This window comes from Teleopsis dalmanni, chromosome 2 (genome assembly GCF_002237135.1).
Source record: "Teleopsis dalmanni isolate 2A chromosome 2, ASM223713v2, whole genome shotgun sequence".
In the NCBI taxonomy this organism is placed as follows: Eukaryota; Metazoa; Arthropoda; class Insecta; order Diptera; family Diopsidae; genus Teleopsis; species Teleopsis dalmanni.
This window is the reverse complement of record NC_051847.1, coordinates 216388887-216411475: the sequence shown is the minus strand read 5'-3', so window position 1 is coordinate 216411475 and position 22589 is coordinate 216388887. Positions and strand designations below refer to the sequence as shown.

The 22589-nt window shown below is 31.5% G+C and overlaps 3 protein-coding genes across 3 annotated transcripts; all 3 read left to right on the top strand.

Annotated features, from left to right (window-relative positions):
• Positions 1-1583: 1583 nt before the first annotated feature.
• Positions 1584-5476, top strand: LOC119682077 (probable muscarinic acetylcholine receptor gar-1). Its single transcript, XM_038095424.1, has 3 exons — positions 1584-1777; positions 1871-2286; positions 2632-5476. Exons 1-3 carry the CDS (start codon positions 1671-1673, stop codon positions 5190-5192), a joined length of 3084 nt encoding a protein of 1027 aa, XP_037951352.1. The 5' UTR covers positions 1584-1670; the 3' UTR covers positions 5193-5476.
• A 6224-nt stretch (positions 5477-11700) lies between these two features.
• LOC119685782 (fatty-acid amide hydrolase 2-B) lies at positions 11701-16137 on the top strand. The gene is made up of 7 exons (XM_038100161.1): positions 11701-12151; positions 12213-12435; positions 14465-14682; positions 14753-15046; positions 15116-15241; positions 15388-15660; positions 15721-16137. Exons 1-7 carry the CDS (start codon positions 11981-11983, stop codon positions 16003-16005), a joined length of 1590 nt encoding a protein of 529 aa, XP_037956089.1. The 5' UTR covers positions 11701-11980; the 3' UTR covers positions 16006-16137.
• Positions 16138-18004: 1867 nt separating this feature from the next.
• On the top strand, positions 18005-22232 carry LOC119685135 (fatty-acid amide hydrolase 2-B-like). The gene is made up of 5 exons (XM_038099343.1): positions 18005-18249; positions 20561-20783; positions 20859-21367; positions 21432-21824; positions 21891-22232. The coding sequence occupies exons 1-5, from the start codon at positions 18079-18081 to the stop codon at positions 22167-22169; spliced, it is 1575 nt and encodes a 524-aa protein (XP_037955271.1). The 5' UTR covers positions 18005-18078; the 3' UTR covers positions 22170-22232.
• The last annotated feature ends 357 nt before the right edge of the window (positions 22233-22589 follow it).

The following is a 22589-nucleotide window of genomic DNA, read 5'->3' as shown; positions in this document are numbered from 1 at the left end:
TATTTTCAGTAAAGAATTATTTTACAATTAAATTTAATGTTAAATAAAATTTAATAAATTTCAATTTTTGATCCGTCAAAATCAATTTTTGTTTTTAAGGGATTTTTGTGCAATAAAATTTGGAATAGAGAAATATTAATAATTTTTTATTGTGGCACATTTGAGTTTTTTTAAACGATTTTAACTTCAATCAATTGGTGAAAAAAACACATATTTGTTTTATTCATGCACAAAAATTGCCAAAACTGTTGTAAATCCAAATGGTTTTATTCCCTGGAGTAAAAAATACTCGTATTTTTCAAGCGTTTTAAAATCCCCGACACTGACGTGAAAAGTTCATATGGTTTTTAAGGTCAACGGTTTTCATCTATTTTGGAATGCTGCATGCATTCACCTTTTGTGTTTTGAGGTTAGAACACAAGTTGAATGATTTCGATAATGAATTTGTTTTCAATTGAGGTAAACTACGATGGATTCAAAAATACCTAAATAGAAAAGTAGTTAAGGAAATACACGAAAAAAATTAAAACCTTTGATAATTGCAACAAATTAATTTAATAGAAAGGTTTCGAACAGTACTAAATGGTAACAACAGAATGTTTATTTATTTTTAATTAATTGAATTTTTGTCCAACCATTCAACTGTTTCGAGTATTGCCAAATACCCGTCCTTAGTGGTCTTGAAATTATTTCTTATATTTATTTGTTCGTAAATTAAATTCGTAAAAGTTTATCGATGAATTTATGCACATAACCAAAAGAGGGGGTTTAAAGGGATGAAGATACCCACTAATTCATCTATAAACTGTATGTATATAAATTCATCGTTGATATAATGTCGGCTGTTATGAAAAACCGGTATAAGTCATGACAGGGCTGTCCAAATTACAGCTCACGGGACAAGTTTCTAATCTATCATAATTACGCAAATTTTCATTTGATATATTTTGGTAAAATCACATTATTTAATTTTTGTTGTATCCCAAAAAAATGAATCCAAAAGAATAATTTTAAACTGAATTGTCATAATTTATTTTTCTCTAAAAAACCAAGTACATACGATCGTATCTGTTCTGGACAGAAACAAAAAGACTATATGTGTTCTGATATAAAAGAATTGATGCATCTACAAGGATTTTATAATTTTTGAAGCACCACAATAGAACTCATTTTTTAACAATGAAAGATATTCCAATATTCCAAAACGCTACTCTACCAATTCCAAGAGCTAATGCTGATAGATCATTTTCTCTATTAAATAATACTTAAATCTCTAGCAGCAAATGTAATTGGTCGAGAATGCTCTTTACAATAATTTTAACTCATAAGGTTGCTACAATTGATCCAAGTAAAGTAATCGAGTTTTAAGAAAAACTAGGAAATAACTTCTACCTTTATCTACTATCCTACATTCTCGACATTAAATCTATATATATCTATATATATTCTTTGTATAGATATACAAATATATAAATATAACTTATATTTTTGTTACTTAGATTTTTTAGTATTCAAACTGATATATATGTATATATATACTGATATATATGAAAATTTTTATTTTATAGATCAACTTTTAATGATGCCCACAGATCTACTATCAAAAAATAGTTAACGTTTCTAGTTTGAACTAATATTTTTATATATTACTGAAGTAAGAGATAACCAGTATGTCGGGAAGCGGTAACAGTGACGAAGACTTGGATTTATCTACTTTGGGTATGCCAAACAAATCGGACCCCATATATTCAATCAAACCTGATTTCATAACGCAATGGTAAGTCGATATTATTTTATATAAGTATAATTAAATCAGTACTATTTATATATATAATCCATTTTTGATTCTAACCTCTCTATCTAATTCAAGGCGTCTAAAGAAAGAGCGTGAGAACTTATGTAAATCAATTTTCAACCGTTTGGTGGACTATAGTGAATGTAAACGATTACTAGAAGCAGCACAACTCTACCGACCATTCATAGGTGATAATGGCGAACTGAATTTATGGAATGCAGATGACTTGGATACGCTTCGAACATATGCAAATGGTAGCACAAATGGCACTAGTTATGAATTTGGATCCACAACTACTGAGGGTCCAGCTTTGGTGCTGCCGCCATTTGAACTATGGCAAACTATTTTAATAGCCTTGTGCCTGGCTATTTGCATTATTTTGACTGTTGGTGGTAATATACTTGTGCTATTGGCTTTCATAGTTGACCGAAATATAAGACAACCTAGTAATTATTTCATTGCTTCATTAGCCGCCACAGATATGTTAATTGGTGAGTATAATTAAGAAGTTAAGGGTGATGTTATATTAGTTGATGTTTTTATTATTCAATTAATAATATTAGTTATATATTAGTTAATATTATTATTATTAAAATTAATGATGATATTATTAATTTATGAAATTAAAATAGTTATGCATAATAAAAAAAGTGGAAGAGCCAAACTGTGTTCTAACTTTAACTTTTTATTCACTACCAACAATTATTTCGACTTAGCTCTTGTTTAGCTCTTTATAATGATTTATATACTTATATATTTTGTAGGTATATTTATTTATTTGAATATAAGTTACTTTTAAAATTATCACTTATTTTCTTTGTCTTTTTCTTCTATAGGCACTGTGTCAATGCCCTTCTACACTGTGTATGTACTCATGGGATATTGGGATTTGGGTCCGTTACTCTGCGATCTTTGGCTTTCTGTGGATTACACGGTGTGCCTGGTGTCCCAGTACACAGTGTTACTGATCACTATCGATCGTTATTGTTCCGTTAAAATTGCTGCCAAGTACCGCAGTTGGCGAACGAAAAAACGCGTCATATACATGGTCACAATCACTTGGATCATACCAGCGCTGCTATTCTTCATTTCCATCTTCGGTTGGGAGCATTTCACTGGAAAACGTGATTTACTACCCGGACAATGTGCGGTACAATTTCTCAAGGATCCTGTCTTCAATACTGCTCTCATAATAGGCTACTATTGGACTACTTTGATTGTGCTGTTTGTGCTCTATGGTGGTATCTATAAAACTGCGTATGAAATGCAGAAGCGCAGTGAAGCAAAGCAACGTAAAATGCAATCGATGGTTGCGCTCAGTGCGGGTGCTATGTCAGGTATGGCCGGGCATGCTGCAGGCATTGGTGCTATAGAAGAAAAAATACTAAAAACTAAAGTAGATATTGGCGATATTACAGATGCTGCTAACGACGCTAGCGCGTTTACAGGTACCAGCTCGAACACCAACAATAAGCGGATGAGTGGTTCTGGACAAGCAAATCCATTAGCGCAGGCGGATATCATCAATGGTGTTTTGGCGGATGTGATAAATGAACAACGTCGCATTTCAGATGCTGCGGATGCGACTAAAAATGGTAAGCGTGACGGTGCTGAATTTGAAAAGAGCGAACGTTCGAGTAGTCCGGCATTTGACTCAGATGAGGAGAGTTCCGTGAACCAAACACAACAACTTATGAATCAACAGAAACTGGCCAATTTGCGTAAGCGTTCATCAATAGGTCTGGTATTTGGTGCACAAGCTGCACTTATAGCCACACGTAGTAAAGGTAACTTAACTCAATGCACCACAACCTCCAAATCCAGTGAAGCGATGGCAAGCGCTGGTGCCATTTCCCCCAATCCAAGCAATATGCTTATGCGTACACAAAGCAAAGAAGAGGTTGGCCATCACACACCAGTTGAGCGACCAAAACGTACATCCTGTACAACCCTCTCCCAAATCTCCGAAACCGATAATGTACATGACAACGTTACCGCAGCACCAACTGCACATAAGAAAAAAAAGTCCAAAGCTAAACAACGCACTGAGACCCCTCTCTCACCGGTCGATATAGCACCAATCGAAGTGCCACAAAATCAAGTGCAGCAATGCTTGGTACAAGCCATATTACCCCCACCAGAGCAATTTCAATGTCCTTCACCTTTTTCCGAGTATTCCGATCGCCCCTTTGGTAACAGCAGCAACAGTGAACTGCACATGACCTATGAACAGATAATAAATACATCTGATTTAAGGTATATGGATGAAAGTTCTGCCATGTTAGCTTCACCCACCACCAATGGCAGCTTAAGTTTCTCACTAAATAACCCAGTTTCGAGTATAAAATCAACAACACAATCGCATCCAACGGGCACAACTCCTCCAAAAGTTAACTCCCGAACAAAACAGAATGCCGGCAGTCCTACGTTTTTGCAAAATGCACTGCAATTAGCAGCGCAGCAGCATAAACAACAAGAGCAAGTACAATCTCAGCAAAAAATCCAAACAACTCCGAAAAACACCTCTCCCACCTCAGCTGAAGTCTTACCCATTACCAACATACCACCTACAGGCATTAATCAAAATGATATTGAAATTGAAAAACATTTACTTATTTCCTATACAGGCATGGAAGACTTCGCCAAAGTGAGAAGAGAGAGCTGTGTCGAAGCTATGTGTCTGCTAGAAGTACCCGCCGAAACAAAAATGATTGTGGAAACAGCGCTAGCTACCGGCATAAGACGTAGTTCTAGTCCTTTAGAAACCGGAAATAATCGCGATACGCCCACCACAGCGGCAACACCAACAGTTGTGACGGTCATAACAAATGGTTTGGATAAAATCGAAGAACGTGAAACATCCGACATAAACAATAAGATAGCATCAACTTCGGGCACTACTAGCTCTGGGTCCACTGGCCTACACAGTGGTGTGACAACAGGTGCTACCAGCACGAACGTAGCGGCAACGACCGCTGGCAAACAGGCGAGTATAAAATCGCAGCAAACCCACACAACCACCAGCCGGAACTCTAGCAAAAGAGATTTTATGTACTCCATTGGTAAGCATTTCAAAAGCAAAAGCAAGAAAGCCATACCGCTGGTAATCGGTGGCGGTAGACAAAAATCAAAATCTGAGAATCGCGCACGCAAAGCGTTCCGCACGATCTCTTTCATTTTAGGTTGCTTTGTGGCCTGCTGGACGCCGTACCATGTGCTAGCGTTGGTGGAGGGCTTCTGCCGAAATCCTCCGTGCACCAACGAGCATTTATACATGTTCTCCTACTTTCTCTGCTATGCCAACAGCCCCATGAATCCCTTCTGCTATGCGCTCGCAAATCAACAATTCAAGAAGACCTTCACGCGCATACTTAAAGGCGATTTGCATATGACTTAAGCAAGCCCAGCTTAGCAGTGTGGCGGAACTCACCAAAGCCTTTTGGAAATGTGTTTCAACTTATGTTCAACTTATGAAACATGGTATGTGTTAAGCCGCATGAGCCCCAGGCAATACATATCAGAAATTATTATTTCTTTTTGAAAAAAAAAAAAAAAAAATAAATAAAAATTTAACTAAAAGGCGCCGGTGAACTCCGCTGCGAAGCACCTAAAAGACTACTCAGAGAAATAAAAGTCAATTGCGAAGCGCTCACAATTTTACAAAAGACACAAAATCATAACAAAAACTGCTTAACAATAATTAAAATATAAATAATTATTTAAAAAATATTCAAAAATAAAAATAAATAACTTAAACAATTAGTAAGAAATTTAGCCTGTAAGCTTTAAACAATTTTAGACAATAAAAAAACCTAATTAATATAATTATATGGATACATATATATATATATATAAATATTAAATTATACATAAAAGTCAATCTAAAGCTAATTTTCAATTTAAGTTTATTGTTTCAGATACCTTAATATATGCAAATGGCGATCGTAACATTCTTTACATGTAAACATTACCTATATGTTGGAATATAGAATTGCATAATTTGTAACGAAATTTCTGCAGAATTTAATGCTACAAAAGGCTATGGGGAACAGTTTTATGAAACCAAGTATAGTACAAAGCCTTTCAGATTCGACGAGTCGAGACATGCCGCGTTCTGGACGACTTCATTACCAAGAACATAAACAAAAATAAATCATGAAAGAATACAAACTACTGCTATGCTATTTTGTGAAATTTGATGATGCAGGTTTTTATATAATTTGCAAATTAAAGTCAAATTAATAAAATGTATTTGAGCATTACTTTGTCAACCAAATTAATGAACTAATATAAAAAATACAATTGCAAGAATGATGAACTTAAAATTGTCTTGAGAAATAAGAAAACATATACAGACAGACATATTAAACCTAATTTTAATTAAATTTAACTGTAGTTATATACGTAAATATATATAAATGGAAATAGTAATATATATATACATACACACATATATACATATATATATATATGTAGGTATATAGAATTGCATTATGTGAATCGACATTAATGCATTAATTAAGTGGAACTTATACATATACAGACAGACATATTAAACCAAACACACCCACATATCTTTTCATATTAGATTAGTTTAGTGATTATAAATTAAATAATAGTTAATTAACAACAACAACAAATACAATAAATCATAGAAAAGAATACAATAAATTCTACTGCTAAACTGTACAACAATAATTGTTCGTTGAAATTATGCAAGAAATTGCATAAAAGTTTTTAAAAGTAAATTTACAAAATTAGAAGTCAAATTAACAAAATTATTTGAGCAATTAATTAAGTGATCAAATGTCAAAAATTAATTAACAAAATAATAATAAATAAATACCATATTAGCAAAATGTATTGAGAACTTAAAATTGTCGTTGAGAAATAAGAAAACTTTACATACAAAAGCAAAAAAATAAGTGTCAATTGAACTTTACAGAAAAGCTTTCTATTCGTTTTACCGGAGACCGTAATATTACGATCTTTGCTGCAAATTTCAATGGCTTAACAGCAATGTTAACAACAGCCAAGTTAAGTACTGTTAAGTTAAGTTTTTGTGTGAAGCTTACTGTTATCGAATAATGTTACGTTACAATTCGTCTAAGTTTTGTTATTTATACCAGAAATACTCGAGCAATCGAAAGTTCATTATTATAATTATTATTAAATTTAATATTTATTTGTTATAAGCAATATTTATAAATTATTTATTAAATTGTTAAGTTTTATTTTTTGTTTAACAGTTCTTATGCTTACAATTTTGTTAGATTTTAATATTAAAATTGAATTTTGTATCATGCATTAGTTTAAAGTGTAAAACTGTGTAACAAATACAATAATTATAATAAAATTTAGTACATAATTTAATAAATGAAATGTTTTATTATTATTTTAAAAGTATAACATTTAAACTTTCAACTTGAATTAATTTATATATGATTTTTAAATTATTTAAATATACAATACAAAATCGTCCAAAAAAGGCTTTCTTTTCAGTAGACAAAGAGTATCGAAAATCATCGTGTGAGGTGAATATAGCTTAACACATACTTAAAACCAAGTCTTATATAATATACTCGGATCTACTCCATTTAATAGAGAACTAATCCAGATTTCTTAGTCATAAGTTAAGTCGCAACAGTTAGTTACTATCAAATAAACTTTGACTTTGAGTAAAAATTAAGCCATGTTTGGTGAGGATTATTTGTTAAACATTCAAATCGGCCACTATAATTTATTTTATAATGATCATTTAAGTATCGATTTAACATTAAATTGACATTTCTTTAAATTTAAAATGACACTTTAGTTATAAATATCCTTTATTATTATAAGTTTGCGCTGTTACTCTGAATTTAATAGTTATAGATAAGGATAAGAACTCATGAGTATTACTGAGCTCTATACATCATTTTGTTACTTTGTGCAATTGAAAATTATGGAGAATCAATCTAGAAAAGTTACATTACAGTCAGCTACAGCGCCCTACAGACAAACAATGTACAATACATGTAAAGTAAATTACACGATCTAGTAACTGTAGTAGTTGATAACACTCTATATATAAATATCGATGAAACTAAAGTCCCAGCAGTCCCAAAATTTCCACTACCAATAATTTAGGACGTCAATACTATGTGGTAACAGGAAAGCATTATCTCTGTTGGCGGTACTGTCGCGGAAATTTTTTGCACATATAATGAAAATATACTTTAACCACTAAGACCCATGTTATGTAGAGTGTCACGGGCACATCAAAATGAAAATTGTTGTTGCTTTCAATACAAATTAAAAAACTACGAATGAGAGAAATAACAAATGACGGTTTAAATTCGGTCATGAAACCCAAGCCGTGTTGTATGTATGTGTGTACATATTTCCTTTAAATTTTAGACACAATCAAAAAGTACGAAATTACTAGTAAAAATACGAAATTGACAAACTGATGTGACACTCAGTTACCAATTAAGAGTCAATTATGACGAGCCCATGACTTCCTGCGTCATGCGTCCTATTTCTAAATTAGGAAAGAGGAACAAAAAGTGAATGTCAATGTCAAAATGAATACGTTTAAATGCTTGTGAATATATGGGGATGGGGGATCAGCTAGTATCATGTTTCGGTTCGAATCCGTAACAGTATGTGTCCAATGGAGACATTAATAAAATATAATTATATACAGTTTTCTCTCCTTATGAAGAGGCAGCTATGCAGGATACAAAAAATCTTGCCACGCCATCTTAATCATACATTTCAAAAAGGAAAGTAATTAAATGTAACAGCATCACATATGAAGTCTATTAAATTAGATGTGGACAGTTTTAAATCACACTAAGAATAACTGAATACGGGGCTTTATAATATGATGGATCTGATGTCTTTGTATCTGCCTGTGTTTATCAAATTTTGCTGTATTTTTAGGATGCTGAGAGTTTGATTATTGTGACTGTCAATTATATTGAACAGTTTCAGAGCACGATCTTTAATGTATTTTTCGATTGAATCGACTCTCAGATCTCTGTGGATATCCGCGCCTCTTACGTACCATGGGGCGTTAATCAGTTTTCTTAAGACAATATTTTGCCCTCTTTGAAGAATTTTTAAGGTTGAGTTTGGCGCTTGGCAAAACGCAATACTGCGATAAAGTAGTCCAGGTTTAATAATCTACTTAAATATGCTAACTCTATTCTTTATGTTTAGCTTTTTGCTGCTGATGAGCGGGCGAAGGGAGTGTAATATTCGGGCAGCTTGAGCTCGTTTGGACTTAAAATGTGCTTTCCAGAAATTTTGAATTTTTTTTTTATTAAGAAACGTGCCTCTTTAACACTCTAAAGTGCGACTATTAATAGAACGCATATTATATCACTGAATAATAAATTTATTTTGAGTTCTATTATAAATGTGTTTATTAGTATAACAAAATACTTCTATATATTAAAATGATAATAATTTTATTTTAAATTCACCTAAACTATTTTAATAGTTCCGTCTTAATTACGCTAATTCATGTAGTCAAAATAGTTAATTAAGCAATAAAATGAAGTTCAAGTGACGTCAGTTTAAATACAATTAAATTTACTTAAATCTTTTGTGCGATTTTACTCAATGAAATTTTGTATTCATTTTAATTAATTAATTATTTCGAAAAACATTTCCATATATGCTGAAATACGAGTCCATCTTAATTATATATATATTTATCTACATCTAAATAAATATGGATTCCAAGCAATTGCTATAATACAATTACAGTTTGTCATTTACATATTGTATGATGAGAAATTATATATATTTATATATAATTAGATTTACCAAATTTACAAGTCTACAACTTTACATCCAATCAATAGAAAAATTGGTCCTGTTTTTTGATATGGTAATCATAAATTTGTTGAAGAAAATAAAACTCTCTGAGTCTCATTATATACATATATGTACATGAATATTCACAATGCATATATAATATTATGAATTTATTAATATTTACCAAGCAAAGATAAATTTGATCTCTCTATATTAGAAAATAATTTCTTGAACTACTGTTACATATAAGAAATACCGTACAGCACATTAAATGATGGACTGTGTACTTACACGGTTGGCAATGAAAGATAAAGTGACATATGTTAACATACTTACACACACACACGCTTGTGTAGTCTATTTGGGAGGTGTTTTTCCATCTGAACCCGTGTTGATCTTCAATTTAAGTCCCACTCACCAGAAACCACCCCTTCTCCCTACCTTTAACCACTATTCAATTACATCCCTATCCATGTAATCGTCTTGTAAATTCTTTCATGTTGTCTGCCTACAGGTCTGCTTACAGTGAAAAATGTTCATAAATATGAAAGGAACTTAGCCACGAAAAACGGTACAAAAAGAAAGACGATTTATCCATATAAAGAAAGAAGAACAATCAAAGAGAACCACGTTCCGCTAAAACAATGAATAAGAAGACTAAGAGAGGATATACTGACAGTTTTTTCAAAACACACACTCTCAACCTAATCTAAGCTTCTTTGGTTTCAGATAGTCATCCTAAATCAAAAAAATTGGAACACTTTTAAAGTGAATGATCTGCTTCGAATCATTACTTTGAATCATTAACACGAATCATTAATCATATTATATTTAATAAATAAATCTGGAGCAGGCCAACAACGAGCATACAAAGATGTGATGCAATATATATTACTATATATACTATATATATAAAAGATATTACTTTATATGAACTACGTAGATAAGACGTATATGAAGCTTGCACAACATTTGGGTATTTTAGTCTATTTTATAATTGCAACGTATAAATATATAAATATTTTAAACTAATACATCCATCCCCAACATACCCTTCTTTCCAGTTTCAGTTATTAGTACTATATCAAAGCTTATGTGGCCGCCACTTGATAGCAAAAAATCAAGGAACTTACTCAGCTTAACTGGAGAAGACATATTTTTGGTCGTAGCTTGTTTAACTGGTCACTAAGTGTTCGGGAGATATGCTATTAAGTTGGGTGTCCCCCATAATAAATATTTCAGAAGTTGAGGAGAAAGAGGAGGAAACAATGAAGTACTCTTGTGTAGCTGTCCAACTCTAACTTGAAGTAGTGTGAAAATCTTAGGCAAACATATATATTAGCTCTCCCATAGAGGTATTCAATACTTTGATTTATAACATCCGCAATTTATGGAAGCCACAAAATGGTTTCATAAGTAATACAGTTAAAGTCCTGTGTTATGTACTGGTGTCACAATGTACGCCAGTAGGGTATATGTGAGTTGAACAATTAGACCGATGGACACATTAATCTAACCTAAGTTACTATACTGTGTTTAATTTTTAACTTAATAAAACATGTTCAAATGTCTAAACAAACAAAATTCTTTTTCCATATCTTCAATCTAATTCTTTTAGAAATCCATCAACCACGTAATTAACATGCCATCTAAAAATTTACGGTATAATAATACTAAATAACTATTATTCACTTTTCTCTAAATTTCTTTCTCTCATTCTAAAATCTATCAACCACGTCACCTAACATACTATCTAAAAATGTAGGGTGACAATTATAAATTCATTGATCAAATACTTTACTGTAAACATTATAAAAAAGCAAAACTGATCAAATATGTTTACGGCGTACAGAATATACTTGCATTACACACCCTGTATGTTAAGGTACTAATCAAAATGAACTTTAGAATATTTGCATTAAATGTAAATGGATTAAAATGATTCGCCCATAAGTAGTATCGCGGTCCGCCATATACATAACTTACGAGTATATCTTAGGTATTACGATTATATATGTAGGAATCACTTAATCAGTTTCAGGTACTAGAAAGGGAAATAGTGTCGCAACGTGTTTAGTATTTAGTTTTCATTTAAAGTGACAACAGCTACGATTCTCCACTAAACCTAAACGCATTGATTCAACTAAAAGCTTTGAAATATTTTTGTGCTGAAGGTGGCCTTTGAACTGTTTTTAAATTAAGTGCAGAGTAAAAAAATTAAATTCAAAAATTTGTACGAATTAAACTGAAATCATACATTTGTGACGCTAATCCGAGTTCTAGTTCAACTGTCACACTAAGTGCTGCTCGCAATTAAAAAGTTATTAACAACATAATAAAAATTTTAAAAATATTTAAACAAAAATACTTTCTAAAATGCACATCCTATTCTCCGTTCTGCTCACTTTTGTTAATGTAATTTCTATAATTGTAAATTTCGCATATAATTTGGTTGTACCGCAAAAGAAACCCGACTACCCACCCATCAGATCCAAGATATTGACAAAATCTGTAACCGAATTGGTTACGGAGTTACGGAACAGAAAGGTGATTAGCTCATGGAGTTGGCATGTTAAACACTAAAATTCTAAAATTCCACATTTTACAGTTGACATCTGTGGAAATCGTCCAAACTTATATAACTCGTATTAAAGAGGTTAATCCTTCCCTGAATGCAGTCATAGAAGATCGCTTTGAACAAGCTATAAGGGATGCAGAACGTGCAGATACAATGATCTCGAGTACTAGTGATGAGAATCTACTTAAGCTTTTTATGAAATACCCATTATTGGGCATTCCATTCACTGTAAAAGAATCATGTGGTTTAAAAGGTTCGTATTGATCATATAAACAAAAATATATATTCTCGTACGTATATACACTGATTCCCGTAATTCTATTCAATTCATTACAATATCTTCGCTCCATTTTTTTTATACCATCCTTTTTACTCCCATAAAATGTATATTACTTTATTTTGTTTTTATTTTTTAATTATTATTTATTAAAACTAGCTTCGCTATTTCTGTTACGGATTATCGTCTTCGAACATAGCCACAATATTCTAACTTAAATTTGTTGCATTTTTTAAAATTGACCCTAAAGACTTCCTTGCTCAAACCAATACCAGTTATGCTTAAATATTTATTGATCCAGTTTCCCAGGAACGTAGTCAAAGGGGCGCTTGATGAGCTAATGACGTCCCCACTCACAAAATGAATCTATAGCATAATAAAGCGCTAGATTATAAAAATGTAAATAATCAATCCGCAATTCATTTACAAAATGACTGACTGGTAAACAAAAATGTAGTCGATTCCCCATTTTATCTGAATGACTCCCCTCTTATATAAATTTTTGACTACAAGGTTGAGTACAAGGTTTTGGCTACAGGTTTTGGTTTAACATGACTAAATAGTAAACAGTACTATACTTAATACAGAATTTTATATAAAAGACCACCCTTCAAAAGCAAGTTTCTGGCTATTGGCCTATGATTTCCCGTAGTTCTGCTTTGTATCTACGCCTCCAAATTTAGGAACAATATATTTTTCAATTCTTTGTTTGAGACCTGAATTTGATTGTATTTATTAATATACATATTTGTATATACATTTAAATATTCTTCTTCTTCTTCTTGTGAATACTAACAAACATTTAATAATCAGATATAATTATTTATTCGAGAGAAAGTAATTATATTTAATATTGCTCTTCACCTCTCTAAAATCACCTTTTAAGAATGTATAATAAAGATTTTAATCATTAGACCATGAAGATTAGAGCACCGAGAACCTTATTCTATTAATCAAGAGCAAAAGTAGATCCGTTTTCTTTTTTTCTAATTTGCCAAAATGAACAAAACGATCATATAGGACTTAACTCCATTAAAATCATCTTTTAAGAATGAATAGTGAGAATTGCAAGCATTAAGGTCAGGCCGTTAAGATCAGAGTGCTTATAGTGCTTAAAACTTAATAGCAATTAGTGAGGATTCCAATCATTGGGCCCTGAAGTTCAGAGTGCTGAGAACCTCACACCAATAATTGGGGCCAAAATTGAAATTAATAGGCTTAAAACTTAGGTATCTATTTTTATCTAATAAGCTAAACCCAAGATATATATAAAGAGAAAACAGGGAGAAGAGCGATACAGACGTTATTAGATACGAGTATAGGCCGCGATTGTAAAGTGTGATAATGGAAGTAACGTATAACACCTTATCGAAATAGAATCGGAGGTATTGAGGAGGTTATTTTTCTTAGCTGAAATTAAATGGAGAGAAATGATGCCAGTGGTATGAAAGTCATCATTTTACTCGCATTTAACAGTAGGTATATGTAGGTCAGTAGGTCTTATATGAGAAAATTTCGAATTTATTCGTTTATTGTACAAATTCGTTACGATGAATTAACTATATATAATATACATCCATATATATGTTATATGCAAAGAGCGACTTAAACGACTTAAATGCAGGAGATGACTGATTTTAAGACCCTTTGTTTTCCATACCTTATCATATAAGAAAGAAGAACGAAACTGAAAGTGATCTTTTATCATGTTATCATGTTATGGAGTAAATATATGTAAGAATTTTGTTTAGATTATTATAATATAACCAGGTTCCAATTATAGTGTTTTATATGAGTGCAAGAAGGAAGTTCCTTCTTTAACACTCTTCTCATGCGATTATCATATTTTCTTAAATCATTTGCCACATTTATGCTGTTTAATTAATAAACACACATATGTTTTTATATATATTATATAAAATAATACAAATTTAGTTTTATAAACTACGACTTTTCATATTTTTTAAAAAATATTAGCATTAATTAATAATTAAATTCTTTTCAGGACATTCATATGTTGTTGGTAGTACATTTCGTTTAAGGGAGCGATGTACAGAAGAAGGTGAAACTGTAACTGCTTTACGAACGGCTGGCTGTATTCCTCTCTTAGTTTCAGCAAATCCAGAATTTTGTCTCAGTTTCGAAACAAACACACAAATTAATGGACGCTGCTGCAACCCGTATGACTTAAGTAGATCAAGCGCAGGCTCATCGGGTGGCGAGGTAATCATCTACTAATTACTTATTTATTTGATATTATCTTCCAACTAATTATATCTTATAAAAAATATAGGGTGCCCTTAATGGTAGCGGAGCAACACCTTTTGGTTTAGGATCTGATATAGCGGGTTCCATACGTTTGCCGTCTTTGTTCTGTGGAGTTTTTGGACATAAGCCAACAGGCGGCTTAGTGTCAATAGAAGGTCACTTCCCAATTAGTACTAAAAACCCAGAATTTGCATTCTATTTACAATTGGGACCAATTACACGTTTTGCTAGAGATCTGCCTATCTTATTGGGAATAATAGCTGGAAAAAATCGAGATAAACTAAAATTTGATAAACCAATGCCGTTAAGGGATATTAAAGTAATTAATTACATATGAATAGAAATATTAGTATAGAATTATGTATATGTTAACATTTTCTTTTATCAGATACACTACATGCATGGCTTTACTGGAATCAATAGACTGTTTTATCAACCAACTGCATTTGATATTAAATTGGCTATAACCAGAGCAGTGAAGTGTTTCGAAAGTATAGGAATGACGGCTGTAAAGGTTTGTAAAGAAAGAAGAAAATTTCATATATATGTTTTTAAATATGTGTACTATAAACCCTAGTTAATAATATTATATACACTAGATATATATGTCATATACACAAATATTATATATTTTATAACATTTTTCATAACATTTATCAGGTGGATATAAAGAACTTCGATTATTTGGCAGAAATCTGTTTAAAAGCGATTGCTGATCTAGATGGGATACCTAGTATCTTAACCCAATCTGTGTTTAAAAAGCCTAGTAAAAAGGCATTAGTCGGAGAAATATGTAAAAGCCTAATAGGGCACTCTCCTTTTACAAGGGAAGCTTTGGCTATGGAACTAATGCAGCAAGTAATCTATCAAACTTCTTGTGATCAGACAGCACAATGGAGAGAGAAATTAGAATTGCTACAAACGGAATTACTGGTTTGTTGAAAATTGAAGACATTTTAATAAACAAAATAATTTTACTTATAATTAATTAAGGAATTACTCGGCGACAATGGAGTTTTATTCATGCCAAGTTTTCATAAACCCGCTTTTCATCATAACATATCGCTTTTCAATTTCGTTGGAGTGGCTCAAATGACAATTTTTAACATTTTGGGTTTCCCAGCGACTCAGATACCTATGGGCTTAGATGAAAAAGGTCTGCCAATTGGTTTCCAAGTAATTGCAGCACCATATCAGGATAAGCTATGTTTACAAATCGCAGCGGAACTAGAGGGAGCATTTGGTGGTTGGATTCCTGCACAAAAGCACAAATTTTAATTAAATAGTATAATTTCTTTAGGGAAAAGTGTTTGAAATTTTAAATTATAGATCTCTGTAGGAGAGAAAAATTAGGTATATCAGTAAATGTATTGTATATGTTTAAGTCGATTATTTCATTCAATAATAAAATTCTTTGAAATTAGTTATTGTATTAAAATAAATAATAAATACGAATAGACACGAATATTATAAAAACAATCTCTTATGTCTCCGGAAAACTTTATAAAGTTCGAAGAGTGAAGAGTTCAAGGAGAGATTTCTACTACAACAGTAAATACTCAATTAATTTTTTAATGAATTTCTTTTTTTATGGTCTTTTAAGCACACTCATTAACTTAAAAGATCCAAGCAATTCATTGCTGAACTTGCTGAATTAAGATCTAACGTAACACTCCATTCGAGCCACTTTGAGAACGTATGTACCTTCTCCAGTCTTAGCCATCTAGTGGAATCCAGGCAACTTGATTGAGTGCAAGGTCGTCTTATTCCTTCTCCTAATGCTTAAAAACGGACAAAACAACGATTTCCTATTCAGATTCACTTTGCTTCCATTATTCCATACATCCTTGATTCTACAAATCGCTCCATATAATAAGATTTGTACTGATTTTTTTCCAAATCACCTCTAGATTAAGTGTCACTCCATATAGTGACTTTCTGTGCGTAAAATTATCTTACTGGTCAATTTTCACTACCCAAGGTATGACAAGTTTGTTTGTTGACAAATCAATAAAGCAAAAATTTAGTTTCTCCACTAAAGAAAATATAATATAAAAAATAGTAACTATTTTTGAAATGAATTTTATCAATTTTAACACGTTCAGCGGTTGTTAAGCCATCCATAAAATATGGCAAACCTTTAAATAAACATGTGTGCCGTAGATGACAGTACTTTTTGACATACATCACTGGCACAGTGCTAAGAGTCAGGACTACAAAATTGTTAATCTCTTATATATAAATGTAGCATTAAGGTGGAATCCTAAGAGCAGCCACCGATCAATGAAGAAATTATTCTTAGATTTAGATAAATTATGGTGGTCAAATGCGTCAGTAGGAGTTATAGAAGCAATACGTTAGGAAGTATATATATTGTCTAAGCAACTTTCGATATTAATTTCACTACGTTGCAATAAGAAAAAAGAAACAGATTAATTAGACCCCGCATTTGTAGTTCGAAAAAAGCTATTCGAATTATCTAGTATAAATTCAATTTTCTAACACATTCTACTTTTCGGAAAATGAGAATGATTTGTTTGTATATTAGAGAATAACAAGAAGGAAATAGTTTAACATTCTTTATTTCTGCTTCAAAAATTTAAAAAACACCACCACTGAACTTCACGACTTGACTATCCTATCCTAGACGATCCCAGTTTACAAAATCCAACATTTCTGTTTTATCTGTGAATTAAAACCACATTTTTACATGAAAAATTGTTTTAAAAATTATGGCAACGATATTGAGTCATCATAGGAGATTCTTTTCTCTTTTTTCTGAGGTATATATATAATAATATACTATGAATTAAATCTCGCAATAATATGGTAAATAAATAGGTAACGACTTCGTATTTAACGACTCGTATTTGATGTTCTGTCTGACACACTCAGAAACCACACATTTTCTTGTAATTGACAGTCAAAACAGTGTTAATATTTAGGATACATTAACTATAGTGAAAAGTATATAATAGGAATAACTAATATTTCAAATAACTTATTTTCTATTAATTAAATTACTTTTGATTTTAAACATATTTTGCTACAGTAAAAAGTTTGTAGAAACAACGATATTACGGTCATGCTTACGACTTACGATATTTGCAAGCTTTACCATTGTTCACGCTCTACGGAGTGGGTAGCATTGGTTTTTAAGATCACTTCAATGATTTTGTGCAAAAATGTTAATAAAATTTTATTTGGCAACACTAACGTCATTTCTTCAGCTTTCTTTCTTCCAAAATTCGCAACTGTCTTATGTTTGTTGTTTTTGTTGTTATGAACCGCTTTACTTGTGCTGCCTGTGTTTAATTTGAGTTTGAGTTTGAATAGTTGAGGTTCGGCAGCATGGAATTGTTTCTGCGAATAATGCAATTTATGATCAAAATTGCTTATACTATAGTGTACAAATTATTGAATTTTGTTTATAGTCCAGAAAAGAATGAACTCCCACCAATAGAAGATGATACAATATTATTATCATTAACCGAAGTGCTAAAGAGATTGCAGACACGTGAGGTATTTATTGTGCAAATATTTATACAAAAAATTTAGAGATTTTCTTATTTACTGTCGCATAATAATGCACGTAATGCACTAAAAATAAGTTATTTTGCAAATATTAATGTGTTAATTAATATAATATTTAGAATGTAGATGTATTAAGAATCCATAATTTATTAACCCGCCAAAAGCTAAAATATAACGTTTCATATGTTAAAATTTTTTTCTGAACATTTTTATCATTCTTATTGGAAGTAACATTCACAATTACGAATGTGTGAGTGCAAGAGGCGCAACGAATAAAAAGCTTTCATTGGAATAAATAACTCTTTGAGGATAATTAAGGCTTAATATTTTGTTGAAAGCTTTTCTTATTGGATTATTTAACTCCTCTTTTTTGGTAGTGTGAAAAAACAACTTTGAAAATCGTTGGATGAGTTGACAAATGTCAGAAGAATATAATATTTTCTCTTAAAATGTTTACTGTTATTTTTATTAAATAGCACAGATTGATACAATCAGTTTATAAATTGAGGGATAAGTTTGTACTTTAATAGATAAACAGGTGAATATTAGTACTGTTTATATATTGTACTTTACTGTGTGTCAAATATTTTAAAAAATCTTACCTGTTTTATATTACAGTGGAGATGCAATATAACTAAAAACCAATTTAACGAATGTCCATCTTAACTAACACTAAAATTCTATGATTTACTACATGTTAAATTGAATATAGGGTTTTAGAAAACTACACCTCTTTTATATAACCGTAGACGTTTAAGATAATGAATACTCAATTTAACGAAAGTACAATTTAACGATAGATAAAATTCGATGATTGACTATTCATTTGTTAAATATTCAACAAATGGGTTGCACTAGAAATTATTCGTTAAATTGTACAACTACTGTTTGTGGTATACATAACGTTTCATAAGGTGGCTGCCTGATCCTTACAACAATCATATTATGATAAGTATTTTTCACTTCTTTTGTTTCCTCTTTTCTCTCTCTCTCTCTCTCTCTTTTCATTCTCACACTATTTTTTATGCTCTTTTTCTTTCTTTTCTCTTTATCTTTATCTATTCTTTTCTCGGCATCCCTTCCTGTTTATTTTTGTTTTACTTTGGTATTTTTTTTTCTCTACCTTCCTGTTTTTCTCTCTCCTTTTTGTGTTCCTTTGATTCTGTGTCTATTTTTCTCTCTCTGTCTCTATATGTTTTTATTTTCCGGTCTTATTCCGTTTCTTATCTCTTACTGTTTCTGTCCCTCATTCTATTTCTCTCTGTCTCCTCTTCATTCTCTTTCTGTTGATCTTTCTTGCTTTCTTTCTCTCTCTGTTTCTGTCTTTATTTTCCTGTTTCTCTCTGACTCTGTGTGCATCTCTGCTCCACTCTTCTTTTGGTTTCCATTTTCCTTTCTGTATCTCTCTTTTTTTTCATCTTTCTCCCTCTGTCTTTATTTTTCTCTCTATGTTTGTCCCTCCTTTTCATTTCTCTCTCTTTTTCTCTTTTTGTTTCTGTTTCCTGCATTATCTTTCTTTTTGTATATCTCTCTCTGTTTCTCTCTTTCATTGTTTCTTTCTTATATTTTCTTTCTTTCGTTTTCTCCTTTTTTATTTTCTCTGCTATTTATTTGCCCTCTTATTTATTTTTTCTCTGGCCCTTTTATTTTTTCTCTCTCTCATTTTCATCATGAATAGTTAGCGCCATTAAGACAACTAAATTACAGATTAATTTTTTTTCAAGAATTTTTATTTAATCTATGCTTCTACAAAGAGCTTAAGGTTTCTACATAGGTTTCCAGTTATTTCTGCGGCGACGTACCACTGATTTGTACTCGTTAAATAATTTGTCATTTTCGTTTTGAATCCTTCTTTTTCAAGAAATCTGCGGTCACATTCGTCACCGAGTATCCTAGGCGTTTTTTGTCATATAATTTGCGTGGTATGTGGTCTATTTGTGCCCGTTTATAAGTATGGATAGATATTGTACATAATGGATAGATATCTGTTTGAATTGTAAAGGAAAATTATGCTATAAAGAAAAATGCGTGAACAATTATGGAAATGTTATCATATTCAGTATTAACATTTGACTAAAAAACGGGTGTAGTCAAGCAAGTCGCTGGCACTGAAAGTTGCATACAACTCTTACTATTAAACATCAAAGTGTTCTTTTGCAACTCTCTTATAAAATAAAACGGAATGTGTTTTTTTGTTTTTAATCTGTATATTAAGTTTTATACTTAATCTATAACTTTTTGTAGTTAATCAATAAGCAAACAATATTTATATCGTTTAACAAATTAAAATTTTTAACAGCTTTCATCTGTGGAGCTTCTTGAAAGTTACATGGAAAGGATAAGAGATGTTAATCCATACCTTAATGCTATAGTTGAAACCCGATTTGATGATGCTTTAGAAGAAGCAAATAGAGTTGATGCTATGCTTAAATTAAGTACACCAGAGCGGCTGAATGAGTTGTATAAAAATCAACCTTTATTAGGTGTACCCTTTACTGTGAAGGAAGCATGTGGGGTTAAAGGTAAAAAAATACTTTGAAATATTTTTAACACTTATTAAAATGTGCTGTTTTATTTCATTTTTTACTATATATCAGATTTATCGTTTGAAGTTGGTAGTCTGAAACGTCAAGGAATGAAATCGAAGAGCAATGGTGCTGTTATATCGATATTACGTTCAGCTGGCGCTATACCACTACTTGTATCTGCCAACCCCGAATATTGTTTCAGTATCGAAACAAATACGTACACTAATGGTAAATGCTGTAATGCTTACGATGCTACAAAATCAAGTGGTGGATCCTCTGGCGGAGAGGGCGCCTTAAATGGTGCCGGTGCTACTTTGTTTGGTATTGGTTCAGATATTGCTGGTTCTATACGTATACCTAGCTTATTTAATGGTGTTTTTGGACATAAACCTACTGGTGGTGCGGTATCAGTTAGTGGCCATTTTCCCCATGCTAATGATGCTGACTACATTCAGTACCTACAATTGGGTCCAATAACTCGTTTTGCCAGTGATTTAAGCTTGATCTTGCATGTGATGGCCGGTAATAAAGCCAGTAAATTACACCTCTTGAGCCCTGTTCAATTGAATCAAATGAAAGTAAATTATCTTTGATATATTTAAAATGAAATTAGAATATATTATATTCAAATGGTATTTACAGATCTACTATTCGCTGGGATTTACTGACTTGAATGGAATTCTACATCACGATGTTCATAATGACATCAGTGGAAGTATTCTAAACGCCGCAAATTATTTTAAACAAAAAGGTTTACCCGTAAAAGAGGCTAAAATTAAAGGTTTCCGTAATTCAACTGAAATAGCGCTAAGTTCGATTGCACACCTTCACAATTTTCCATTTCTAATTGAAAATCCTGGAGATTTCCCAGTTCTCAAAACACTTAGCGAATATTCACTAAGCGTATTTGGCCTTTCGGATTTTACAAAAGATGGTTTAATATTTGAGTTAATGCGACGTACAAATGGTTTTATGCCAACTAGAAATTCATATAAATATAGAAAGGAACGGGACTTGCTTAGAAGTGAAATAATTGTAAGTGTGGTACTTATAATAAGATAATATGATGATAAAATATATATATTTTTTTTCTCTCTTTAGAGACTCTTGGGTGACAATGGTGTACTCTTTTTTCCCACATTTACAGTACCAGCTATTCACCATAACAGTTCTCTTTTACCACTTTGGGCAATCGATTATACACTAATCTTTAATGTATGTGGCCTGCCGGCAACACATGTAACTATGGGGTTGAATAAGGATAAATTGCCAGTAGGATTTCAAGTAATCGCATCACCATTCAAAGACCGGCTCTGTATTAAAATTGCTGAGGAATTAGAAGCTAAATTTGGTGGTTGGGTTCCACCGGAGGATGCTTAATTATTTTAAAAGATATTAATTTATTTACTTATGCTGTGTTATAATTTTAAACAAAAAGAAATTTTATTTAATCGTAATTGTATTATATATTTTGTATTTTGTATATTTAATAAATTTTTTATGTTTATGTTAGTTTATGTTAGTAATATGTTAGTAATAATTTGAAAATTTTAAATCAAATAGTCTTGCTAACTAATATGGGAATATATTAAGATAAATTAAAAATCCCGTCCATTTTAATTAAAACTGCAACACGTCTATGTATTGCATTTCAATAATGTGTAATAAAAATAAAGTTTCAGTTATTTATAAATGTTACGTACAATATTTTCCTAACACACTCTACAGATAAATATCACATAAAACTATAAAATACTTCCATAATAGCAGATTTCATACCACTCCGGTTAATAACTAAAA

Coding starts and splice junctions, on each gene's coding strand:
- LOC119682077 (XM_038095424.1), top strand. CDS start 1,671: ATGTCGGGAAGCGGTAACAGTGACGAAGACTTGGATTTATCTACTTTG. Junction 1,778..1,870: donor CCTGATTTCATAACGCAATG/GTAAGTCGATAT, acceptor ATCTAATTCAAG/GCGTCTAAAGAAAGAGCGTG. Junction 2,287..2,631: donor CGCCACAGATATGTTAATTG/GTGAGTATAATT, acceptor TTTCTTCTATAG/GCACTGTGTCAATGCCCTTC.
- LOC119685135 (XM_038099343.1), top strand. CDS start 18,079: ATGGAATTGTTTCTGCGAATAATGCAATTTATGATCAAAATTGCTTAT. Junction 20,784..20,858: donor GGAAGCATGTGGGGTTAAAG/GTAAAAAAATAC, acceptor ACTATATATCAG/ATTTATCGTTTGAAGTTGGT. Junction 21,825..21,890: donor TGCTTAGAAGTGAAATAATT/GTAAGTGTGGTA, acceptor TTCTCTCTTTAG/AGACTCTTGGGTGACAATGG.
- LOC119685782 (XM_038100161.1), top strand. CDS start 11,981: ATGCACATCCTATTCTCCGTTCTGCTCACTTTTGTTAATGTAATTTCT. Junction 14,683..14,752: donor CAGGCTCATCGGGTGGCGAG/GTAATCATCTAC, acceptor TAAAAAATATAG/GGTGCCCTTAATGGTAGCGG. Junction 15,047..15,115: donor TGCCGTTAAGGGATATTAAA/GTAATTAATTAC, acceptor TTCTTTTATCAG/ATACACTACATGCATGGCTT.